Source organism: Oratosquilla oratoria, chromosome 12 (assembly GCF_046742065.1).
Source record: "Oratosquilla oratoria isolate Oo_2021 chromosome 12, ASM4674206v1, whole genome shotgun sequence".
Lineage (NCBI taxonomy): Eukaryota > Metazoa > Arthropoda > Malacostraca > Stomatopoda > Squillidae > Oratosquilla > Oratosquilla oratoria.
In genome coordinates this window covers 28265965-28290484 of record NC_134788.1, presented here as the reverse complement: position 1 = coordinate 28290484, position 24520 = coordinate 28265965, and the positions used below count along the sequence as shown (strand labels likewise).

The window sequence follows — 24520 nt, the reverse complement described above, 5'->3', positions numbered from 1 at the left end:
TTTTATACTCCATTTTGTTCACAATATCTGGTTCAGAAGTTAATATTAAGTCTGGCAGAATGTTGCTCCAAAGTTGTTCTCCTCCTTTTACTATCATTTCTTCCCAGGTTATATCCTTTGCATTAAAATCACCCATAATTACTATGTTACCACCCTCTTTCAGTAACTCATTTAGCAAATTCATTATGTCTTCCAGTAATTTGGAATGATCACTATCAGACCAAGCCTGCGTTTTTGGTGGCACATACACCGCTACAAATTTTCTACTTTTCATATTTTTATTTACAACTTTCATCATAATTAATTCCACATTATATTTGCCTTCATTTATCTTTGTCACACTTAAACCCTTTTTGGTCAATATCGTGACACCTCCGCCCTGTCTACCTATTCTATTTTTCGCCCAGTGGTTGTATAGACCTTGTCCCACCATACTTGTTGATAGAGGGCCTTTCAGTTTTGTCTCTACAATTCTCATGTGTGTGTGTGTGTGTGTGTGTGTGTGTGTGCATGAGGAAGAGAGGGACACGAGCACATAACCTCCACAATTCACACAATTTTCAGCAATAATGATAAATCTGATGTCGATTTGACATTATAGACATTGTAGACTCATGGGGTTCCTTCCCCAAATCATACGCCAACTGATGTGGCACAAAGACCTCATCCCTACTCCTTACGACCAAGAAGAAGAAATCGAAAGGGGGAAAAAAAAAAAATTCAAGGTTTAAGATGTGAACAAATCTCAATTGTGTTTCATAAATGTTGGATGCTCATTTTTTGCTTCCTCTAATGAAACTTCACTTCCATTTAAAAAATAACCCTTTAATTAATCACCTTAACCTCCGTACGAGCTCTCATACATCCAAGGTTCTTCTTTCTGTTGCGAGTACGTACTACTCTCGTCTTGTGATATGTTAAACTCCAAGACGAGAAAAGTCGCAACAAACTGTCAATATACACATTTCATAGTAAACTGTAAAACCCACCATCAGAGAAATACTGTTTAAAGGCGAGCTACACATTACGGTGAAAGTCTGAAGAATATCGCAGACTGGTCGTAATATACGGATCATCTTTCGACGGTGATTTTCTTCTCAGACAGTGGGTTTTATGGTTTGTTTTGCAAATGTGTTACATTTACTTCGTCCACATTCCACAGCAGTAACTTCTAGAAACTTTCCTCTGTTGCACACCTAAACTGGCAAATCGTCTAACTTTTGAGACATATACTTCAGACTTTTCTTCTAAGACAATTCTATTTACCTATCTGCCAAATAAAATCATATGGATTAGCCAGAACAAAATATATAAATGGCACTGTCAGGCTGAATGTACTATGTAATACCCAAGGCATTAATAATCATCATTATTTTCACCAAATGATTGAATGTACTAATAATGTAATTACCAAGACATTAATAATTATCATTATTTTCACCAAATGATTGAATGTACTAATAATGTAATTACCAAGGTATTAATAATTATCATTATTTTCATCAAATGAATGTACTAATAATGCAATACCCAAGGCATTAATAATTATAATTATTTTCACCAAATGAATGTACTAATAATGTAATAACCAAGGCATTAATAATTATTATTTTCACCAAATGATTTTAGTCCACGTAAGCTCCCACACACCTTAATCCTTCATCAGTTGTTGTCATTTATTACCATTATTTACTGTTGTTTCTGTGTACTTGTTATTGTAACTGTAGTTTATCAAGTATTTTGTCTTTTTTTATTTTTTTTTACCAGAGTATATAAATTCTTTTCTACCAATGCATCAAGCATTTTTTTTTTTCCAAACTATGGTGATAAAGATAATGTCTAGTAAAGGAATATTTATTTTATCTTTTCTTTTTCTATATAATTTTTTTTCCAACTATGGGCATTTCCAGCATTAAGTTTTCTAGCCATCAAGATGGGATCATTCACTGCACCAAAGGTCTATCCTTTGGTGCACAAATCATAAGGTAGGTCACAGAATGAATTGGGCACTAATTTCAAATGTTCAATAAACTGTTATTTTCCTTCCAAATAAATTTTACAGGATCCACAGAACTCTGCAGAATTCGGGTAAAGTTTTCTGCGAGTGGTGACAACAAACGAGTTTTGTACACATGATAAATTCACTCCCACCATACCAGACACCCAAGCCTCCTCTTCTCTCCACAGGCAGAAGGATAGGAATAACAAATATATAAGAAAAAATATATAAAATGAAATAATAATTTAAAGTATGGCAGTAAGTCTTCTAATAAATTTTGTTAGGGGTGATGCTGCTTTCTGCATTAATAATTTTCTTACAGACACTTTCTAAAGAACACACTAATCGCCGTGTTGCAGGGTCTAAACTCAGTAGAACTTGTGCTTAAGTGGACATAATGGAGATTAGGTCCACCTACGCACAAGTTCTACTGAACGCAGCAATTAGTGAGATCTTTAGAAAGTATCTGCAAGAAAAATATTAATGCAGAAAACAGCATCACCTTCAACAATTTTTTTTTTATTGAAATAATAATAATAATAATAAAATAAAAATCACATGTTCATAAATGAATACATGTAAAAATATCTAACATTAAACAAAATATTTTACAAAACTGGTTCAATCTGATACAACCCATTTCATTAGATAAAGATTTCTTGCAACTACATTACTAAACATTAGATGTGGACAAACTTCTTAACATATATCAACTGTATTCTCTCCGAGCATATACTCGTTTATTGTCCTGGTGCATAGTTTTAGGCACCAAATTTTCACTAACGAATACAGCTCTTGGCGAATAACGAGAAACTTCATTCCTAGGTCTGCCCCTAATTGGAATTAAACCATTAAACTCCGATGACAAGATGTCTTGTCATTTGGTCAAATAAAACAAAACATTATAAAACACCAAAATGTTTGATCAAACACCAGAAAAATATGACGTCAGTTCTCGCTTCGTGAGCGAAGCGAGGACTGACGTCATATTTTTCTGGTGTTTGATCAAACATTTTGGTGTTTTATAATTTTTTGTTTTATTTGACCAAATGACAAGACATCTTGTCATCGGAGTTTAATGGGTTAAACTGCAAGACACCAGCCACAACAGAATCTATGATGTTTTCTTGTTGAAGTTAAAATATAAACTCGAATTCAACTATAGCCTTTACAGACCATGTTCTGGCTCTCGTAAGTGGAGGCTTTATTACGAGACTCTTGTAAATTTACAATGCTGATGGTTATTGACAAGAAATCTTAAATTTGGAAATTTCAGTTATGTGAAACAAAAATGCCACATCAGATGGGGATTAGATGTACGAAACTTTCCAAATTCCAGCTCATTTAGAATATTGGAAACTTCCTTATTTTCTAGATTCCCAACAATGAGAATTATTTGAAAATCTCATCAAACCAATGACAATTTTTGTTAAGCTTCACTTTTGTTAACAAAAGACGAGCCTACTCTGGCTATGGATAACTCGGTAAAGTTTCGGAGTCGGACAAGATGGACACAAAGTCAAGTTTTGGAGAAAATAAAACAAAGCGTCAAATTATTTTCACATAAATGGTTCACAAAGATACCCCATTTCCAACAAAATCACAATAATTCCTCTAAATCGAAGGGGGCAACGCTAAAAAAATTTGCACGCATTTAAGGTAAATAACGGAATACTTGATCTATTCGTATAGAACAACTTTTGATCCACTCTGTACAATTATACACAGACTTCCATAGCATCAAGATGAAAGTGAAAAAGGCTATGACTTGGCGAAGAATCTAGAGACGTACAGAACGGGCTCCATTTATGATCACAGGCTAGTGTCTGCTCCGCTAGATTGTACTTACACAAGACTTGAAAGATAGGCACAGTCCTAACGTATCTACAAGCAAGGGATGTGGTGAGTGGCCTAATGTTACTGATGCCGTTGAGTGAAGACCGTATCATCAAACCTCGATCGATTTAGAGGTGCCCTTCCCTGCGATCAGTAACGAGCTATTTTATGACTACTAACCATTCCAACTCATTCTCTCGACAGATATTGCGCTCGTTCAGTTTTGCTCGGGATGTTCTTTGGATACAAGTAGGCTTGCTGCACGACTGACACCCCATTCGTCAGCTGGAGAGTGAGCGAATGAAAACTGCCATTAGCCACACACACAGGCAATAAAGCGTGACACAAAGTAAATCTTAACAATTGAATGCATGATGACCTATACATTTTGTGTACCTTACGAACATAATTAGTAACTAATGCAAGATTAACGACGACCAACATGGAAAACGGGCCTCAAGGTAGACGAGGGGATCCCAAACTGTGGGGCGGGCAGGAGACCCCAATTCCGAAGAGGTTTCATCACACGGACTCTCAACATTATGGTAGGATTACAAAGATGAAAGAATCGAAGACTACGATTTTACTAGAAACGCCCAATCGGGGAACCAACCACTCTAGTCTGAAACGAAAACCTGCATAGGCAAAGCACTTGCCCTAATACAGCTCTGACACAACAAAAGTTCGGCACTGAATATTTCGAGCCATATTCTAGATTCAGGCAAATTCACGGGCCCTCCACTCGATTCAAATCAACAATCGCTCGCAAACACACCATTTACTTGCACGGTTAATACCTAATACTGTTGACAACACACGAACACTCGTTAGATTAAGAAAAGTGTGCAAGGGTGACGGAGAAGAAAACCAAGGAAAAGGCCAAATGTACCTGACCGCTCTTCTCAATGAGGATGATGTATTATTTGCGGTCGCCTCCTCCTCGAGGCTTCGAGAGACACAAGAAACGTCATACAGTATTCTCCACCTACAGTATAATTTCCAGATGCCAGATAAGTTTAACGTGCCTAAATAATCATTTAGAGCAAGAAGAAAAAATTACACACACACACACACATCTGAAAGCGTATATGCACACAGGCAACACAACTCACGTACACTTCCGGTACCTTGCCCGTCAGCCCCCTGCCTTCCGAATCCTTCGCCGACTCCCGTAAAAAATCACAGATAACACGCATACAAACGCATGCACACATGAACTACACTTCCGTGCATCTCGGGTTCTTTGTCACGACCGGTTCAATCGTGTTTGGGACACACAGTTCCTCTCTAGTTCCCCCCTCTTTATAAAATATCATCCCTTTGATGTTATCTGCGAGTCCTAACCCAGTTGCAGGACTTAATTTTTTTTTTTTTTTTTTTTTAGCTATTTATAAAATACTGCAAATTATTCTAGATCTTTACAATAACTTCTAAATAATTGTATATAACAACAAGACTGATTCTTTTCCATTCATTAAATCCTAAAAATCATTATCAACATCCAATGTAATCTAAAACAAACGGATTTAACACGATCCAACTGTATCCACTTGGTATTGCAATCCAACAACGGCCTTTCTTCAATGTTTGTGTCGCCGCAGTGTTTACAAGTGGTAAACCAGCGACTAAAAGTCGTTCCTTGTTGTGGTTCTTTCAGTTGCAGCCGCAACTTTGGCCGTAGCCGACTGGATTGCAACATACGTTTTATCACACTTACAATATGTGCCCACCTCTGGGGCACCACAACAAAATGCATTTCACCTCTTGGACCCAGTTCCGTACTGTCTACATTATTATCATAATTATTTCTTTTCTTTTTTTCCCGAGTCACGATCGTCCAACCGTACTTTGGGAGTTCATTACTCTAAAAATTGTGTACCCCCTTCGTGACGTGCAGAGTAGGCTAGGCTACCTGCCCAAACCCTGACATTGTCCTTTCAAGCCTTCGTTAGTTTTACCGCACACCAACCTCACACCCACTCTCTCCGAGCACCTTTCACGGCTTACTTACGCCCCTTTTTGTAAACCAGTCAATATTTTGTGACTTATCAACCATTAGTTGTTTTCTTTTAATAGAAAAAAAAAAAAAATACAATTTTCTAATAACAAATGAAAGACCTTCAAAATCTACACCCGACCACCACCGCAGTCGTTTTACAAGTAGGTCAATGTGCCAATCTTGCACACTGAAAATCATTAAACAAAGAAATGTTGAGAATATATATATATATATCCTTCCCTTCACTGTATTTAAACCACAATACTAATTTCCCTTCCCCATCTACGCTTTTAGCACAAGTTTCGACATTTTCTAACTTTGGCGATCTATCTCCTAATCCATGATAATACGCTCTAATGCCACACCCTGGCAAGTCGCATCATACGATATGACAATAAAGATAGTAACATCCTGTATTCTTAACTACAACGGTCTAATATGGGAGAACGACCAAGGCGGCTGTATTACTGATGACTGTTTTGTCATTGTTGCTTCGGTGTTAAAGTACTGTACGTGCTCACATCAGCAGCGGTCAAGCTGAAAACAGCTGTTCGAAGATGACGTGACACTTATGGATGTAATACTGACGAGTTTGATAATGACAACGATGATAACGGATGATATTTGTGGTTTAATCAATGATAATGTTATCTGTGAGGATGTTACATGAAGCGTCGGATTGATGTTCACAGTGATAATCGTGCAAATGCTGGTTAAGAAAGTGGTCGAATTTATGACGATGTATGCGATGTGTACTGATCATGGCATATGCTATTGTTATCGATGACGATACAAGAATGCCGGTTATTGTGCCGTAGTTTCTAAGTTGCTGGAATAGTGGCAACAAGCAATGACTGTCGAGGTTCTAGTGATAGTTAAAGGTACTGATCGTGATAGTTATCAAGACTATTACAGTTATAACAACAATTATAATGTTGCAGCAATGATGGGACTTGTAATGTAGGTGCTTAGTCCGTGTCTAGCAGCAAATATAGTACTATGGTGAATTGTTTGCTCACCATTTCCAGTTTCAAGGTCTACAATCAAACAACTGAAAAATCTACTGCCGAAGTAGGCGGAAAAGTAGTTTGAAAATTCCGCATTCACACAGTAAACAGTCACACGTAGTGCCTGCCAGATGCAGCCAGACAATGGGCAAGTTCGATTAGCTTAATAAAAATCGCCCAGCAATACCTGGACCACCATCCCCCCTTGCAAGTCTAACGACTTATAAGGCTGACCTTGCTATAGCCAAAAACAAGTCACGACAGTGGGAGCGGACAGTGTGCCACTGGTCCAAGTGCCGTGCCGTAACCGTCGCACTTACGGTACCGTCAATTCAACTACGAAATGTGCAGCTTTCTGTATACCCCTAAGCAAAATTATATTCTAGATCAATAAAGGGAGATGAAATTCTACAAGATGTTGTAAGTAAATACACATGGAGGAACATAAGTTCGCTTCTTTCCGAGGTAGCAACAGGATTGCCGTCTTCAGAAGCACGAAAAGTATTGACAAGTTGACTGAGAGGATCTATAAAGGACACAGTAAGAACCTTAAGACGACAAAATGTTGAACGGATGTGTGAAGAAACACAGTCTAGATCAGTGGTTCCCAACCGGTGTGCCGCAGCACCGAAGGGTGCCGTGAGATCAACTGAGGGAGCCACCGCCAAAATTCAGGGCAAAAATTACTGTCGCCACAATTATATATTTTGTATTGTCATCCATTTTTGTTCATTAAATCGGCATCAGCGTAAAGATGAGTATTTTCATATTATCCTGGGACAAAATTTTGTTACACTGATGTTGAATCAACAAAATACTGACAAACAAGAATTTAGATTTTCTAATAAGGGTGCCGCCATGGACTTCTGAAAGGCTTGGCAACGGGGGTGCCTCGAGCCAGAAATGGTTGGGAACCACTGTGGCTTAACCCATTACACTTCGATGACAAGATTCTTGTCATTGGGTCAAATAGGACAAAAAATCATAAAACACCAAAATGTTTGATCAAACACCAGAATAAATATGACGTCAGTCCTCGCTTCTCGAAGCGAGGACTGACGTCATATTTATTCTGGTGTTTGATCAAACATTTTGGTGTTTTATGATTTTTTGTCCTATTTGACCCAATGACAAGAATCTTGTCATCAAAGTTTAATGGCTTAAAGAAGACCATCCACATGGACAGAATAATAATCTGAAGCATATTTTGCAAAATGGAAACACAGGACAGAATTCTGTGAGCATAGCTCCAATCCTGGAAACTATAATCAGGTAGCTCACCTAAAAAGCAGAGTTCAACAAGTGAAAGCGCAGAATGAAATTGACAAGGATAGTTCCGATCCTGTATATTACAATTAAATAAAGAAATTAATGGTAAGCATATATATATTGTGCACGTATTGGCCTAAGAAGCTTGCAAAGAGTGGAACATCAATAAAGTCTTTGTTCCTGAGTGTGTTTACATTCCTTACAGTACTTCATGTTGATCTAAAACTGTTGTTCTTAACCTTTGTCAGTGTCCGCACCCCTTGATATCTAAAAAAAAAATTCTCGTACCCCCATCCAATTTTTATTACATAGCAAACATATCAAAAGGATTAGCAACACAATCTTGCTGAGAAATGATTAGATATATTCAATTACTGAACAAAGTTACTTTTTTATTTCAAATTAAAAATGTCAATCACTTCAATACAACGAATGCACATTATGCTTTCTCATGGTAAATATACAGTGCCAGTGCACTGGCTATCATGTCTCGTACTACCCGCAGGGTTCAAGGTTTCGTAACCCCAGGTTAAGAACCACTCGTCTACGAGACTGACTCAAAGCAGCGCACTGCACATACGGTTCAACAACTTTTGTGCATCAGCACCTCTGTTAAGACAAAGTTTGTAGAGTATTCCTGTACCAGCCCCTCCCAGAAATATTCATCGTATAAATGCCATTCTTCCTACCCTCGACCTATTTGTGCTAAAAGGTCCTGGGTAGTCGCAAGGCGTGTGAGAATCGTTTCTATCTTTTTTTGCCAATAACGAGGGTTTCTATCTTTGGAAACGGAATGACGTTTGAAGTCGTTCAAGTAGAAACGGGAGATTTATGGAGAGTCATTCAAGTAGAAAACGGGAGATTTATGGAGAGTCATTCAAGTAGAAAACGGGAGATTTATGGAGAGCAGAAGTTAAAAGTAATCTTCGTTCTTCTCGAGTGACGAAGGGACCAATGACGGGTTACAGTGATTCTTGCAAGAGAATCGTACTGTTTCACAAAGCGCCGGCAACTGACGACTGCTTCCCACCTACTTCTTTTGGCTGGTGACACAAACGGTCCTAAACGACTTCAGTACGATGATGCCTACGAGGGCGTCATGCGGTGCCAGTGGGTACATATACAAGGATCCTGGCGTCGGCGTCTTGATTATATATTTTTTTGTAATCGTTCACGAGTTACCCCTGGATTCTGTGAACTGGTTTGATTACGTTTTCCATTTACTATTATCACTCAGAGTACAAGAGAACGAGGAGTAACACAGCAGTGACTTCATATTTCATAACATGTAGTGATGAATTGTACATATGGCAGCCGATGCCGAGCACTAGAATTTGACTCGTACAGAAGTGGTTAAACTCCATAATGTTGACAACAGGAGAGACCTATGCAGGGTCCTGTGGATTGTTCCCAGCCAGTGTGGGACTGCTGGTGGACTGTTCCCAGCCAGTGTGGGACAGCAAGTAATACTCCAAGCAACAATTATCGGAGATTAATCTCCAATTATAAAATAATTGCAAGACTCAGGTCTCCGTTAGTCAGTGTGAAATATATGCCGTCAAGATCCCATACGGATTCTAGAATACAATTCTACGTTGGTGACGTGGCCGTGGTGGAAATCATCACCGAGACTGAACTTGCCAACTTCCATTAGTTTCAAAATAAGCGTTAGTCTACATAACTGTTCATTAAGCAATTCAAGTTATATACCACGGACAAAATTGATAGGCAACCCTAGAGTGGAAATATTAATTTTGACGCAATAAAATTATCCAAATATCATTCTAGCTTGTACAAAAAATGTGTACGGGGCACCCTAAAGTTCAAATCAAATCGATTCAATTCATGAAGAATCAACACAATTCACGTATCGTGTTGATTCGCTATACTAGTTTCAATGTAACCATTTACACCTGGCAAATCTGCATGATTTGAATCGACTTGATTCGACTGGTGTAATGAACGGTTACATTGAAACTAGTGTGGCCAATCAACACGATTCATGAATCGTTTTGATCCTACATGAATTGAATCGATTATATTCGCTTGGTGTAAACACAGTCTTAGAGCATAGAGTCCGGACTAGGTGCAAACATACCAGCAGCCATTTCCTTCTAAAACTGTTTTACGGTCCTTTGCATGCTCATTAGAGTGGAACTGGCTGGCTCTTGTAGGCATATTTTCAATTGAATTACAACGTACGTACATACGATGATGGTATACAACGGAAATATATCTATGCATGAAGCCCCATTTCTAGTAACGACAAAGTATACAGGCAGAACATGGCAACTTTGACGATGTTGATCAAGTGTAGGGCATCATCGCACGAGTACTGTAATACGACTACAATGTGGCGGTCAATGTGGATTCCTAGTCGTGGTGGTATAGGGACTGGCTGCTCTTGGCTTTGTTGTCATTCAAACGAACCGCAAAAATAATCTTTCATCTTCTGTACTCCTTCAACTTGCAAACACTCCAACCACACTTGTTCACAACAACCGTTCGCACATGCACAAACGCATACAATCTCTACAACTGCAGTATATATAGTTGTTTTTGTAATATGATCTCCGCTGTACTGATACATCAAATCATGGGTATCCAAACACCGCCCACCCATCCCCACCCTCAACAACGACGTAAACTTACGCTCTCCCTCCCTCCGTGCCTCGTGACTTTCCCATCTAAATACTACACCGGCAGCAATTCATTGCACCTAGACCTCGAATCACAATTATTTCTGTTGCACGACAAAAAATTCTAAAGCTTCTCCATTGCTCAGACATTAACCGCTTCAGTACGATGATGCCTATGTAGGCGTCATGAGGCGCAAGTAGGTACATGAGGTTGCCGGCTTCAGCATCTTGATTATATCTATTTTTTGTAGTTGTACATGAGTTACCCCCCCACCCCAATTCTGTGAACTTTGACCAATTTTTCTGTATTATTACTCACTGTAAAAAGACTATGAGTAATAAAGCAGTGACTTTATATTTTATAATGCGAGTAGTGTGATGCATCTTACATATGGCAGCCAATGCTGTGTGCAAGAATTTGACTCGTACTGAAGTGGTTAAAATGTCTCACTTGAAATTCATTATCACATTATCTGTACCATTTGTCACCTTTCTTGTTAAAACTTGGTCAAAATCTTTTTTTATTCTGTCAAATACTGGCTAAAGCGACAAAACTACACCAATGACAGGGTACAAATTTTCAAGCTGTTGCAAGAGATCGTCTGTACCTTTCGTACAGAAATGTCCTGTACAAAACTCGTAATAAAATCTGTACGCCCCAATCCCTGCTCCATGCATTTTGTTCAATTTGGCTCTTTTATCTTAATTTGGTCGATTCAGACGAATTATCTTGCACTCTTCAATAATACCTTGGAATCCCAAACTATCCCAATACAGTACTAGTTCCGTACGCAACTTTACATTTCACATAAACAACAATTCGCCATGTTTTATCTTTGCCGACAAACACGTTAGCTTTCCCCCTGTAGATCGACGTACAGTTTTTTCATCTGAATGAGTCGTCAGTTCATCTTCCTACGGACTACGCAACTTCGTTACCAGCATCCAAGTCGATCTTCTTTCTCACTTGCGATCCTCGACAGCTCCGAGGATCTTCAAGAATCTTCGTCAAACCTGACGGAGAGTTACGCTCGACAAATTCTGACACTCGAAGAAACGACTGAAATCTCTGCCTGTGCTGCACAAATTCAACACAAACAGACCCCAATCCGCCGCTTCCCAATTCTCACCAAATCCAATGTCCTGCTCGCCTTCCTTCCATTAATGACGACAGGAGTGGTGGACAAGTGGGCAGACGAGCAACTCCACGAAGCCGCATTATCTTGTAGTTTTCGCTCCCTCTTCTGCATCTCTTCTCGTCCGTGACCACCGCAGATGTCTCTGGGCTGGGCTGAGTAAGCGGATGGATACGAGGGAGGTGCTCCGTACAATTTGTTTACGACTACAGGGATGCAGTTTCAGCCTCCGGGGTGGGAAAAGTCGTCTGGGACGAAGACTGAGAACAGGGTTTTGCAAAGGAAAAAAAGATGAGAGGGGCGGCATGAGCAACTAACTGGCTTAAACAGATCTATTTGCCATCATGGTATAGCATGCACACACACACACACACACACAACAGTCAACAGTCTATAAGTCTGTATATGTAAATGTCTATCTATACACAGCTTATATACACGTCAACAATACACATGTATAAACAAACGCTATGCCATGTCTCAAAATGAAAACTTGGGTACGGAAGAGGGACAAGGAGCTAGTTGGCCATAAGCTACGTGTCACAGGTGTTGAATGGGTACAACGGGTACCCAGATGATCATATCATCTATATACGTTAAAAGGCCTATGAGCAGTGCGGCGATTGGGTCTATGCGCAGCAGCAACGGAAAGGAGACGATCGGGAATGGGGAAGTGGCGGGGGGGACCAACCGAAGATGGAGAGCGTTAACGGATCACCCACCGGTGGCTAGGAAGAGTAACCACGTTGTCGTCATCGTTGTCTTCTACTCCGTAACAGCACTTCAAGAAATATATCAGCTGAGAGTCACGTGTGAATATACGTATACAATTTTGTCCATGTGTGGCGGCGGAAGGGCGGTTTGTGGTGGTCGTGGTGGCAAGTCAAAGAAATGTCTCGGTTCGCAGAAAAGGGTGGCCGGGTGGGTGGGTGACAGTAGCAACAGGCTTTTATTTATAAGAAGACGCATTTCTTCTTGATCTTGGGCCGGAGAACGGGGCACAGGACGGCACGGATGGCCTCGTCGAAGACGGTCTTGAGTCCCTTCTGGGTCAGGGCCGAGCACTCCAGGTACTTGACCGCTCCGACCTCCTTCGCCATGGACAAACCCTGGAACCAAATAGACCACAGTTACAAAGGAGGAGGAGCATGCCGACAGGAGACCTTTTGGTCCATAACTAGGTTGCATGCGAAAAAAAAATTATATACGGATGCTCCTCAACTTACACTTTAGTTACGTTCCGAATGGCTGAACGTAACGTGAAAATGAATGCAAGTTGTTACTGTACGTTCCAGTACTGTATCGTTCATACTGTACTATACATCCATAAATTCTATTACTGTATCTTATAAAACACCCCAAAATCATTAATTATAAACATAACATTAATTTCAAATAAAATAAATTCAAGCAACATAAAGTGAGATGGTGGAGGAGGAGGAGGGGGAGGAGGAGGAGGAAGCAAGGCATGTTCAGTCTGTCATTTGTGCCATGTAAACAATGGACACAGCGTCATGCGTAAGTATTGTTTGAACGTCTCGTACTACGGAGAGCGCGCTAAACTCAAAAATTCACTCGGAAAAAAAAAATTACAATTTTTTTTTTACAGTCAGTTCAAACGTAAAACTGAAAAAACGTAAAACGAATGAACGTAAGTAGAGGAGCATCTGTATATACATATATGATAAATGATGCAAGTGGAGTAGGAAACACAGGAGTCTTAGTCCGAGTTTATTCCTGACTAGTTTCGCAGGTATGCTTTCTCAAAGGAATGCGAAACTAGTCAGTCAGGAATAAATTCAGAATAAGACTCCTGTGTTTCCTATTCCACTTATGTCAACCTGTCAGAATGTCTCAACAATAATGATTCAGCGGCAGCGCCAAGGGGGGGCTTTAGCCTCCCCAAAAAAGTGGTCAGCCCCTCCCCCCCCCAACTGAAATGAGCAAATTGAAAATTTAAAACACTCATTAAAATAATTTTATTAAGTGAAATTCTTAACCCATTCAACTCCGATGACAAGATGTCTTGTCATTTGGTCAAATAAAACAAAAAATCATAATAAAACAACAAAATTTTTGATGATCAAACAGCACCAGAAAAATATGACGTCATCAGTCCTCCTCAAGGAGGAGGAGGACTGACGACGTCATATTTTTCTGGTGCTGTTTGATCATCAAACATTTTGTTGTTTTATTATGATTTTTTGTTTTATTTGACCAAATGACAAAACATCTTGTCATCGGAGTTGAATGGGTTAACCCCCTCCCCATCTGAAATGAGGACAATATATGTGTATTATTGCGGCGTTATGCAAGTTCAACTGCTTTCATTAACCCCTTCCATACGGTGCCGCACACGTAGGCGTCATGGACTTAGATCTCGGTGGCAGCAGCCAATGCCAGCCGTACGACGTGTCGTAATAATACTCACATCATAAAATATAGTCACCGCTTATATCGATCGTTCTCTCTCTTCACCCGTGAATTTTGATAACCATAGAAAATGCGATTACAAAAGAATTAGAAAGAATGTCATTATGGAGGGGCGACTACAATAAATATAATCAAGACGCCGATATGGCAGCCTCGCGAATACACTCGCTCCCCATGACGCCTACGTGTGCGGCACCGTATGGAAGGGGTTAAATATGACCCATGCCTCAAATCACCTGTGACCCATTGTAGAAATGTCACACATTACAGATAGCCTATCTGTAATGTGTGACATATATATATAAACACCATATGAGGACGGAGCCTTTATTTGTACGACGTTTCGCTTATTACAGCTTTTTCAAGTACAAGTTGAGATACAAATCCCAGTGTCCAATCCCACCCCCCTTTTCCTCCTCCTCCTCTTCCTTCCCCCCCTTTTTCTCTCCCCGTTCCCTCCTTTCCCCTTATTTAATCTCAAGCATTTGTATCTCAACTTGTACTTGAAAAAGCTGTAATAAGCGAAACGTCGTACAAATAAAGGCTCCGTCCTCATATGGTGTTTATCTAGTCAATCTTGTCGGCAGACTGCCACTTTTAAGCGACTTATATATGCATAGCCTATCTGAGATAGACTATGCAACGAATCAGGGCGTGGCCAGGCGACAATAGTATTCCCAAAGTATATAGACCAGGGGTTCTCAAAGTGGTCGATCGGAACATCCAAGGGGTCGAAAGGGGGTCAGTGAATGTTTACTGCTGGAGTAGAAGAGACCATTTAAAAATAATTTCAAACTACAAAATTATACTGTATTAATGATTATGCTAATAAACATTTTTAGTTAATACCAATCATTGCTTTAATACCGATAATATAAAAATACTTTATAATAGGTTATTATATATTATTGTAGTGGAATTCATATTACTGTATATATATATATATATATATATATATATATATAAATATAAATATAAATATAAATCATACATACATACATATACCAAGGCTTTTTCCCCCTTCCAAGGGAGGTAGCCACAAAGGGAAAGGCATAAAAACACTCCCACCCATTTCATCCCCAAATACACTCCACACCCCTCCCACCCTTCCTCTCATCTGAGCACCTCCTGGATGACGGGTCATCCCTGAACCCTGCCCACCGCCCTGGGTCAGAAGCAGTGCCGCAAGACACAGTACATCCACAGCAAGGCCGCTTCATTTAATCGGCGACCCCCCCTCTCCGTCCCCCTTTGCATATAAGGAGAGGACGGGGAGAAATCCCTTCGGGCTGCGTCAAAATTTACTCACACATACTACCCCACCCCCCACCCCCCCGCCCATTCCTCCTCATGCAGTCACAACATCATCCATATACAACCATTCTCCACTCACCTCTGTCTTCCGTCCTCTCCCTTCCTTCCTCAACAGACATTCCCCTCTTCCCCAAAGCCCCCTTCACCCCATCCATCCACCTCATCCTAGGACGTCCCCTCATGTTCACTCCCTCCACATCTGCCTTCCATACCTCCCTTACTAGTCTTTCTTCACTCATTCTTTCCATGTGTCCAAACCATCCTAATATTCTTTCATCAACCCTCTCTCCCAAATCCTTTTTCACCCCTGTTCTCCTCCTCACCTGCTCATTTCTCACTCTATCTAGCCTAGTAACCCCCACCATACTTCTCAGACACCTCATCTCAAACACATTCAAACTCCTTCTCTCTTCTTCTCTTATGTTCCACGTTTCTGCCCCATACAGTGCTGTTGGCACAATCACTCCTTCATACAGTCTCCTCTTCGCATCCATTCCCAAATGTCTATTTCTCATTACACTCTTTAAACCACCAAGGCATTTACTCGCTTCTCTCAATCTACATTCTACCTCCACCTTCACTCCACCTTTTCCTGCTACACTTGCACCCAAGTATCTAAAACTATCCACTTCCTCCAGTCGCTCTCCCTTAATGTTCACTTCCAGTCTACTGCCACTTTCACCCCTTGTACATCTCATCACCTTACTTTTACCCACATTTATCTTTAGCTTTCTTCTATCACATACTCTCCCAAACTCTGCCACCAGCTTCCTCAATCCCTCCTCTGACCCTGCCACAAGCGCAGTGTCGTCCGCAAACAACAGCTGGCTCACCTCCCACTTTTCTCCATTTTCTTTAACCATCTCCAATCCCTGACTCACTACCCTAGCATTCACCTCTCGCACCACCCCATCCATGTATAAGTTGAACAGCCAGGGCGACATAACGCATCCTTGACGAAGTCCCACCTTTACTTCAAACCACTCACTCTCTCCATTTCCAATCCTAACACATGCTCTACTACTCACATAAAAACTCTTGACAGCTCCCAAAAGCTTTCCTCCTATCCCATAAATCTGCATAACCTCCCACAGTGCCTTTCTGTCTACCCTATCATAAGCCTTTTCCAGATCCATAAAAGCCCAAAAAACATCCTTCCCCTTTCCTATAGCTTTCTCACATATCTGTCTTACCACAAAGATCTGATCTACACAACCTCTACCCGTCCTAAATCCACACTGTTCCTCACCAATTACTCCTTCTGTTCCTCTCCTAATCCTCTCAATTAAGATTCTCCCATAAGCCTTCCCTACTACACTCAACAGGCTAATCCCTCTGAAATTACTACATTCACACTTGTCCCCTTTTCCCTTGTAAAGAGGAACTATACAGGCACTACTCCAGTCCTCCGGTACTCTACCCTCTCTCCAGCAAACATTAAATAATCTCACCAACCAGTCCACCATCACTGAACCTCCCTTTTTCAGACATTCTGCATGACATTCATCCAGACCAGGTGCCTTACCTGCTTTCATCATCTTTACAACTGCCTTCACCTCATCCTTCCTTATTTCTCCTCCATTCTCCTCACTCATCACTCTCATTTTCTTCGCATTTCCCACTGCAGCTATCTTTCCTTCCCTATCCTCCTTCACATTCAGCAACTCCCTAAAATATTCTGCCCATCTTCCCCTCACTGCCATCTCTTCCATTATCAACTCTCCATCTGTACCTTTTACCTTTTCTTCCCTACTTGATTCGCCTCCTCTTCCTCTCTTAATTTCTTTCCAAAACATCTTTTTATTACTTTCAAAATTTTCTGTCATACTCCTACCCCATTTCACATCTGCTCTCCTCTTTGCCTCCTTTACCTTTTGCTTTACTTCTTTTTTCTTTTCTTTGTACATCTCATATGACTCCCCTGTCCTCTTTTGTAACCAATCTGTGAATGCTCGCTTCTTCTCTTCTACAACCTTCTTTGTTTCCTCATCCCACCATTCACTACCCTTTCTTCTATTTCCCCCTGTCCTTCTTGTTCCACACACCATCCTTGCACACTTTAAGACTCCCTCCTTGAACCATCCCCATTCCTCTTCCACACCCATCTCTGCTCTATCCTTTACTCCCTCCCACTCCTCCTTCAGCTTCTTTTCGTACTCCTTCTCCTTTTCCTTTTCATTCAAGGAGTTCACTCTAAGAACCTCCCTACCTTTTATCCCTTTCCTCCTTCTCCATCTATCCTCCACTCTCAACTTACCTTCCACCAAAAAATGATCTGATATTCCCCCACCCTCTCCCCTTAGCACATGTACATCCTTAACTCTTCCTATCATAATCCTATTTACCACTACATAATCCATTAGCGCTCTATCTACCACCCTTCCCTCCACCACCCTCTCCCATGTGTACTTATGCTTGACTTTCTTCCGAAACACTGTATTTGCTATCATCAACTCTCTTTCTAGACACATTTCCACCATCAACTCTCCACTACGATTCTTTCCTGGAACTCCACACTTCCCAACCACTCCATCGATTGGACCATTTCCCACTCTAGCATTAAGGTCTCCCAGTACTATTACATTGGCATTTCTTCCTAAACCCTCTATGCACTTCGACACACCCAAGTTATATCACATTTGACCTCTGTCACATTCCAAACTTCATCATAGTTCTTAACTCTTCCTAAACTTTTCTTCGCATTCATTCTTATCCTCTATCCACGTTGATTTTTTCTGTCATATTTGAGATGGTGCCAATATGAATGGATCGAATTTATATGGAAAACCAGATGTAACTGATATTAATGAGTAAAAGCAGCAACGACTGCAACAGCACTGTAGGAGAGAGGCCAAACAGAGTATGGGATCCAATATATTTGACGTTTCGCCCAGCCGGGCTTCTTCTGAAGAAGCAAGCCCTGCTGGGCGAAACGTCAAATATACTGGACTCCCATACTCTGCGTTTGGCCTCTCTCCTACATAACTGATATTAATGACTAATGAGACTGAGTAATTTCTTAAAGACGCAATAGATGACGAAATCAATTCATACATACATACATACATATACCAAGGCTTTTTCCCCCTTACAAGGGAGGTAGCCAAAAAGGGAAAAGGCATAAAATCATTCCCACCCACTCCATCCCTTAATACACTCCACACCCCTCCACCCTCCCTCTTATCTTAGCACCTACTGGATGACGGGTCATCCCTGCACCTTGTCCACTGCCCTGGGTCAGAAGCAGTGTCGCAAGACACAGCACATCCACAGCAAGGCTGCTTCATTAAATCAGTGACCCCCCCTCTCCTTCACCCCATGCATAACAGGAGAAGACGGGGAGAAATCCCTTCGGGCTGCGTCAAATTTTGCTCACACATACTACCTCACCACCACTCATGCATCACATCATCCATATACAACCATTCTCCATTCACCCCTGTCTTCTGTCCTCTCCCGTCCTTCCTTAACAGACATTTCCCTCTTCCCCAAAGCCCCCTTCACCTCATCCATCCACCTCATCCTAGGATGTCCCCTCATGTTCACTCCCTCCACATCTGCATTCCATACCTCTTTTACTAGTCTTTCTTCACTCATTCTTTCCATGTGTCCAAACCATCCTAATACTCTTTCATCAACCTTATCCCCCAACTCACTTTCCACCCCCGTTCTCCTCCTCACCTCCTCACTCTATCCAGCCTAGTAACCCCCATCATACTTCTCAGACACCTCATTTCAAACTCCTCTCTTCCTCTCTTATGTTCCATGTTTCTGCCCCATACAGTGCTGTTGGCACAATCACTCCTTCATACAGTCTCCTCTTAGCCTCCATTCCCAAATGTCTATTCCTCATTACACTCTTCAATCCACCAAGGCATTTACTCGCTTCTCTCAATCTACATTCTACCTCCACCTTCACTCCACCTTTTCCTGCCACATTTGCACCCAAGTATCTAAAACTATCCACTTCCTCCAGTCGCTTTCCCTTAATGCTCACTTCCAGTCTACTGCCACTTTCACCCCTTGTACATCTCATCACCTTACTTTTACCCACATTTATCTTCAGCTTTCTTCTATCACATACTCTCCCAAACTCTGTCACCAACTTCCTCAATCCCTCCTCCGATCCTGCCACAAGCACAGAGTCGTCTGCAAACAACAGCTAGCTCACCTCCCACTTTTCTCCATTTTCTTTAACCATCTCCAATCCCTGACCCACTACCCTTGCATTTACCTCTCGCACTACCCCATCCATGTATAAGTTGAACAGCCAGGGCGACATAACGCATCCTTGACAAAGTCCCACCTTTACCTCGAACCCCTCACTCTCTCCATTTCTAATCCTGACACAAGCTCTATTACTCTCATAAAAACTCTTGACAGCTCCTAGAAGCTTTCCTCCTATCCTGTATATCTGCATAACCTCCCACAGTGCCTTCCTGTCTACCCTGTCATAAGCCTTTTCCAGATCCATAAAAGCCAAAAAAACATCCTTCCCCTTTCCTATAGCTTTCTCACATATCTGTCTTACCACAAAGATCTGATCTACACAACCTCTACCCGTCCTAAATCCACACTGTTCCTCACCAAGTACTCCTTCTGTTCCTCTCCTAAACCTCACAGTCAAGATCCTCCCATAAGCCTTCCCAACTACACTCAACAAGCTAATCCCTCTGAAGCTACTACATTCACACTTGTCCCCTTTTCCCTTGTAAAGTGGAACTATACAGGCACTCCTCCAGTCCTCCGGCACTCTACCCTCCCTCCAGCAAACATTAAATAACCTCACCAGCTTGTCCACCATCACTGTACCTCCTTTCTTCAGACATTCTGCATGGCATCCATCCAGACCAGGTGCCTTACCTGCTTTCATCATCTTAACTGCCTTCACTTCATCCTTCCTTATTTCTCCTCCATTTTCCTCACTCATCACTCTCATTTTCTTAGCATTTCCCACTGCAACTATCCTTCCCTCCCTATCCTCCTTCACATTTAGCAATTCCCTAAAATATTCTGCCCATCTTCCCCTTACTGCCTTCTCTTCCATTATCATCTCTCCACCTGCACCTTTTACCTTTTCTTCTCTACTTGATTCTCCTCCTCTTCCTCTCTTAATTTCTTTCCAAAACATCTTTTTATTACTTTCAAAATTTTATGTCATACTCTCACCCCATTTCACATCTGCTCTCCTCTTTGCATCCTTTATCTTCTGCTTTACTTCTTTGTACTTCTCATACGACTCATCCTATTTTGTAACCAATCTGTGAATGTTCACTTCTCTTCTACAACTTTTTTGTTTCCTCATCCAACCACTTATTACCCTTCCTTCTACTTCCTCCTGTCCTTGTTCCACACACCATCTTTGCACACTTTGTGACTCCCTCCTTGAACCATCCCCATTCCTCCTCCACTCCTAGCTCTACTCTATCCTTCACTCCCTCCCACTCTTCCTTCAGCTTCTTCTTGTACTCCTCCTTTTCCTTTTCATTTAAAAAGTTCACTCTAAGCACCTCCCTACCTTTTGTCCCTTTCCTCTTTCTCCATCTATCCTCCACTCTCAACTTACCTTCCACCAAAAAATGATCTGATATTCCCCCACCCTCTCCCCTTAGCACATGTACATCCTATTTACCACTACATAATCCATTAGCGCTCTATCTACCACCCTTTCCTCCACCACCCTCTCCCATGTGTACTTATGCTTGACTTTCTTCCGAAACACTGTATTTGCTATCATCAACTCTCCAGACACATTTCCACCAACTCTCCACTACGATTCTTTCCTGGAACTCCACATTTCCCATCCACTCCATCAATTGGACCATTTCCTACTCTAGCATTAAGGTCTCCCAGTACTATTACATAGACATTTCTCCCTAAATCCTCTATGCACTAATTTAAATCTATCCAAAAAGCCTCCCTTTCTTCTACACTCTTCTCACTGCCAGGCCCATATGCACTTACAAAAACCCACATCTCCTTTCCCAGTTTCACCTTCATCCACATTATCCTTGAGGAAACCTCCTTCCACTCCACTACATGTTTACCTATCTCTTCACTTACTGGTATAGCCACCCCTTCCCTCCCTCCCTCTTACACTCCCAAACTTACACTCGCCCTTCCCTTTCAACTTAGTTTCACTCAAAGCCAACACATCCATCTTTCTTCTCACAAACATACTACCTATCTCTTCCCTTTTACTCTCATCTGTACCACATCCACGCACATTAAAAGACCAAAACCTTAGGGTGCTGGTCAGAAAACTCCTAGACCCTCTTATGCCTTTACTTTTTTTTAGGAATGTCCCCTGTGGGGCTACAAGGAGAAGGATGCCTAGTCCCAATCCCCGTCCCTTTCTTCTCGCCTCTTACGATCCAAGTGGAAATACTTGGTGGCAGTATTCTTTTCCCCCACCACAGGGAAGGATGTTAACATAATTTGAATTAATTAGACTGTCAACAAAGGTAAAGTAGCTAGTTTAAATTATTTAAAGATAAAAATCATCTCTGTCAATTGACAGTTGACAAATTATTCAGGAATTTGAATTAATAATTATATTTATTGAATATTCATTAAAAATAGAAATACATTCTACTGGCTATAACTCCCATAGTATAGAATGAATGAAACATTAATACAAACTACATTCTGGAAACTTCTATAAATGGTATATATCCTGTAACTACCTATAAAACTATTCTATACTGGATGGTTATTAAATTTTCTCAACACAAAACATCAAATTTTTTAGATTTTTTAAACTTGGAATAATGAGACCTACTGCTTTCTATTTGCACAATAGCAACAAATTATTTCACAGTGCACATCTACAACCAGTATTTTACAGCTACTGGACTTAAGGAGTCGGAGTTGGATAAAAAATTCCGACTGCGACTCCTAGTACTCTTAGAAATCCGACTCTGACTCCCAGCTAAAACCTCCGACTCCGACTCTGCAACCCTGATCCAAAGATCCGTTATAACCGAGGACCCCTAGCTATAACGGATGAAAATCCGTTATAGCGAGGGTTTCTCCGGTCAGATTGTTTTAGTCCGTTACATCCGATATCTGGTATATCAAGGATTTACTGTACGCACATACACACCATTAGTTTGCTGCATACCTGGCCAGATTTATCTATTCACACGAGATTTCTATCATTCCTCCTCCCCCTCCTTCTCCTCCTCCTCTACTCACCTGTGGATAGGAGATGGGGGAAAGCCGCTTATCCTTCAGTTTGTCAAGCGTCTCTCGGTCATCCCTAAGGTCGAGCTTCGTGCCTACAAGGATGATTGGGGTGTTGGGACAGTGGTGCCGCACCTCTGGATACCACTGAAAGACACAAAGGATATCACAACTACACCAATTTAAGGGCAAATTAGATGTGGCGAGATACAGAGACCATGAGCATAGCTCCCCTTCCTGTAAGATACATACATACATATACCAAGGCTTTTCCCCCCTTACAAGGGAGGTAGCCAAAAAGGAAAAGGCATAAAATCATTCCCACCCATTCCATCCCTAAATACACTCCACACCCCTCCATCCTCCCTCTTATCTTAGCACCTCCTGGATACAACTAGGTAAAAGGTAAATACTCACTTGGACGATGATGTGCAAAGAAAATACTAATCACACTGATAAGGCCAAAATTGGAGTACGCAGCAACACTATGGTCACCCAGTACAAAAAAAGAATATAAGGAAAATTGAGAGAATCCAGAGAGCAACTACGAAGATGGCCCCAACACTATCAAAACTGTCATATGAAGAGAGACTGTCGAAGCTAGAATTACCGACTCTGGAGCGAAGGAGAGAAAGAGTTGACTTGTTGACCATTTGCAGAATTATGAGAGGCATGGAAGTCCTCGATAGAGAAGACTTACTAAATTAGGATAAGAGAAACACAAGAGGACATGGAAGGAAACTCGAAAAGGGCAGTTACAGAGGAGACCTGAAAAAGAACAGCTTTCCCCAAAGAGCGGTGGATGTATGGAACATACTGGACAAGACAACAGTGTGTGCAAAAACCATACAAGAATTTAAGAGCAAATTAGACATGGCAATATACAGAGACAGGACACCATGAGTGAGTGTAGCTCCCCTTCCCATAAGATACAACTAGGTACAACTAAGTATTGTTAAATACACTAACAGTGAGAATGACATGGGTGGTTTAGTTTAATACAAGCTGTCGCAAAGGAGCCAAGAAAAGAGGGAGGGAGGGAGGGGTGGTGGATGGGAGTTGAGCATGTGGGGGGGGGGATGAAATGGGTGGGAGTGGATTTATACCTTTGACTTTGGCTACCTCCCTTGTAAGGGGGGATAAAGCCATTGGTATATGTATGCTGTGAAGCATGAAGGGGAGTAGGTGTGGAATGGGGGGTGAGGGAGTATGCATGAGAAATAAATTGACGCAGCCCAAAGAGATTTCTCCCAATCTTCTCCTTTTCTGCATGAGGGGACAGAGAGGGGGGTCGCCGATTTAATGAAGCAGCCTTGCTGTGGATGTGCTGTGTCTTGCAACACTGCTTCTGACCCAGGGTAGTGGACATGATGCAGGGATGACCCGTCATCCAGGAGGTGCCGAGATAAGATGGGAGGGAGGAGGGTAGAGGGGAGTGGAGGGGAGTATGTAGGGGATGGAATGGGTGGGAGTGGTTTTTATGCCTTTGTTTTTTGGCTACCTCTCTTGTAAGTGGGAGGAAGCCTTTGGTATACATGTATGTATATGTATGTTGCAACGGCCATAGAAATGATCCTAAGGTTGATAGTAACATTTGTACCCATGGAGCAGAAACGTAATAATAATATACAGTTTATTGCTGAAAATATACAGCTTACAGAATAATAAAATTATAAAATATGTGTAAAGTTGTTGTTACAAAA

At 41.3% G+C, this 24520-nt stretch overlaps 1 protein-coding gene across 1 annotated transcript in view; it reads right to left on the bottom strand.

The window, feature by feature from the left end:
* Positions 1-1738: 1738 nt before the first annotated feature.
* Rac1 (ras-related protein Rac1) overlaps positions 1739-24520 on the bottom strand; it is an 80807-nt gene continuing 58025 nt past the window's right edge. Inside the window, exons 4-5 of the mRNA XM_076194680.1 lie at positions 22830-22964; positions 1739-12994 (exon numbers count right to left, since the gene is read on the bottom strand). Of these exons, the coding sequence (XP_076050795.1) occupies positions 12839-12994; positions 22830-22964 (291 nt within the window). The 3' untranslated portion in view covers positions 1739-12838. The remainder of the gene's footprint in view (positions 12995-22829; positions 22965-24520) is intronic.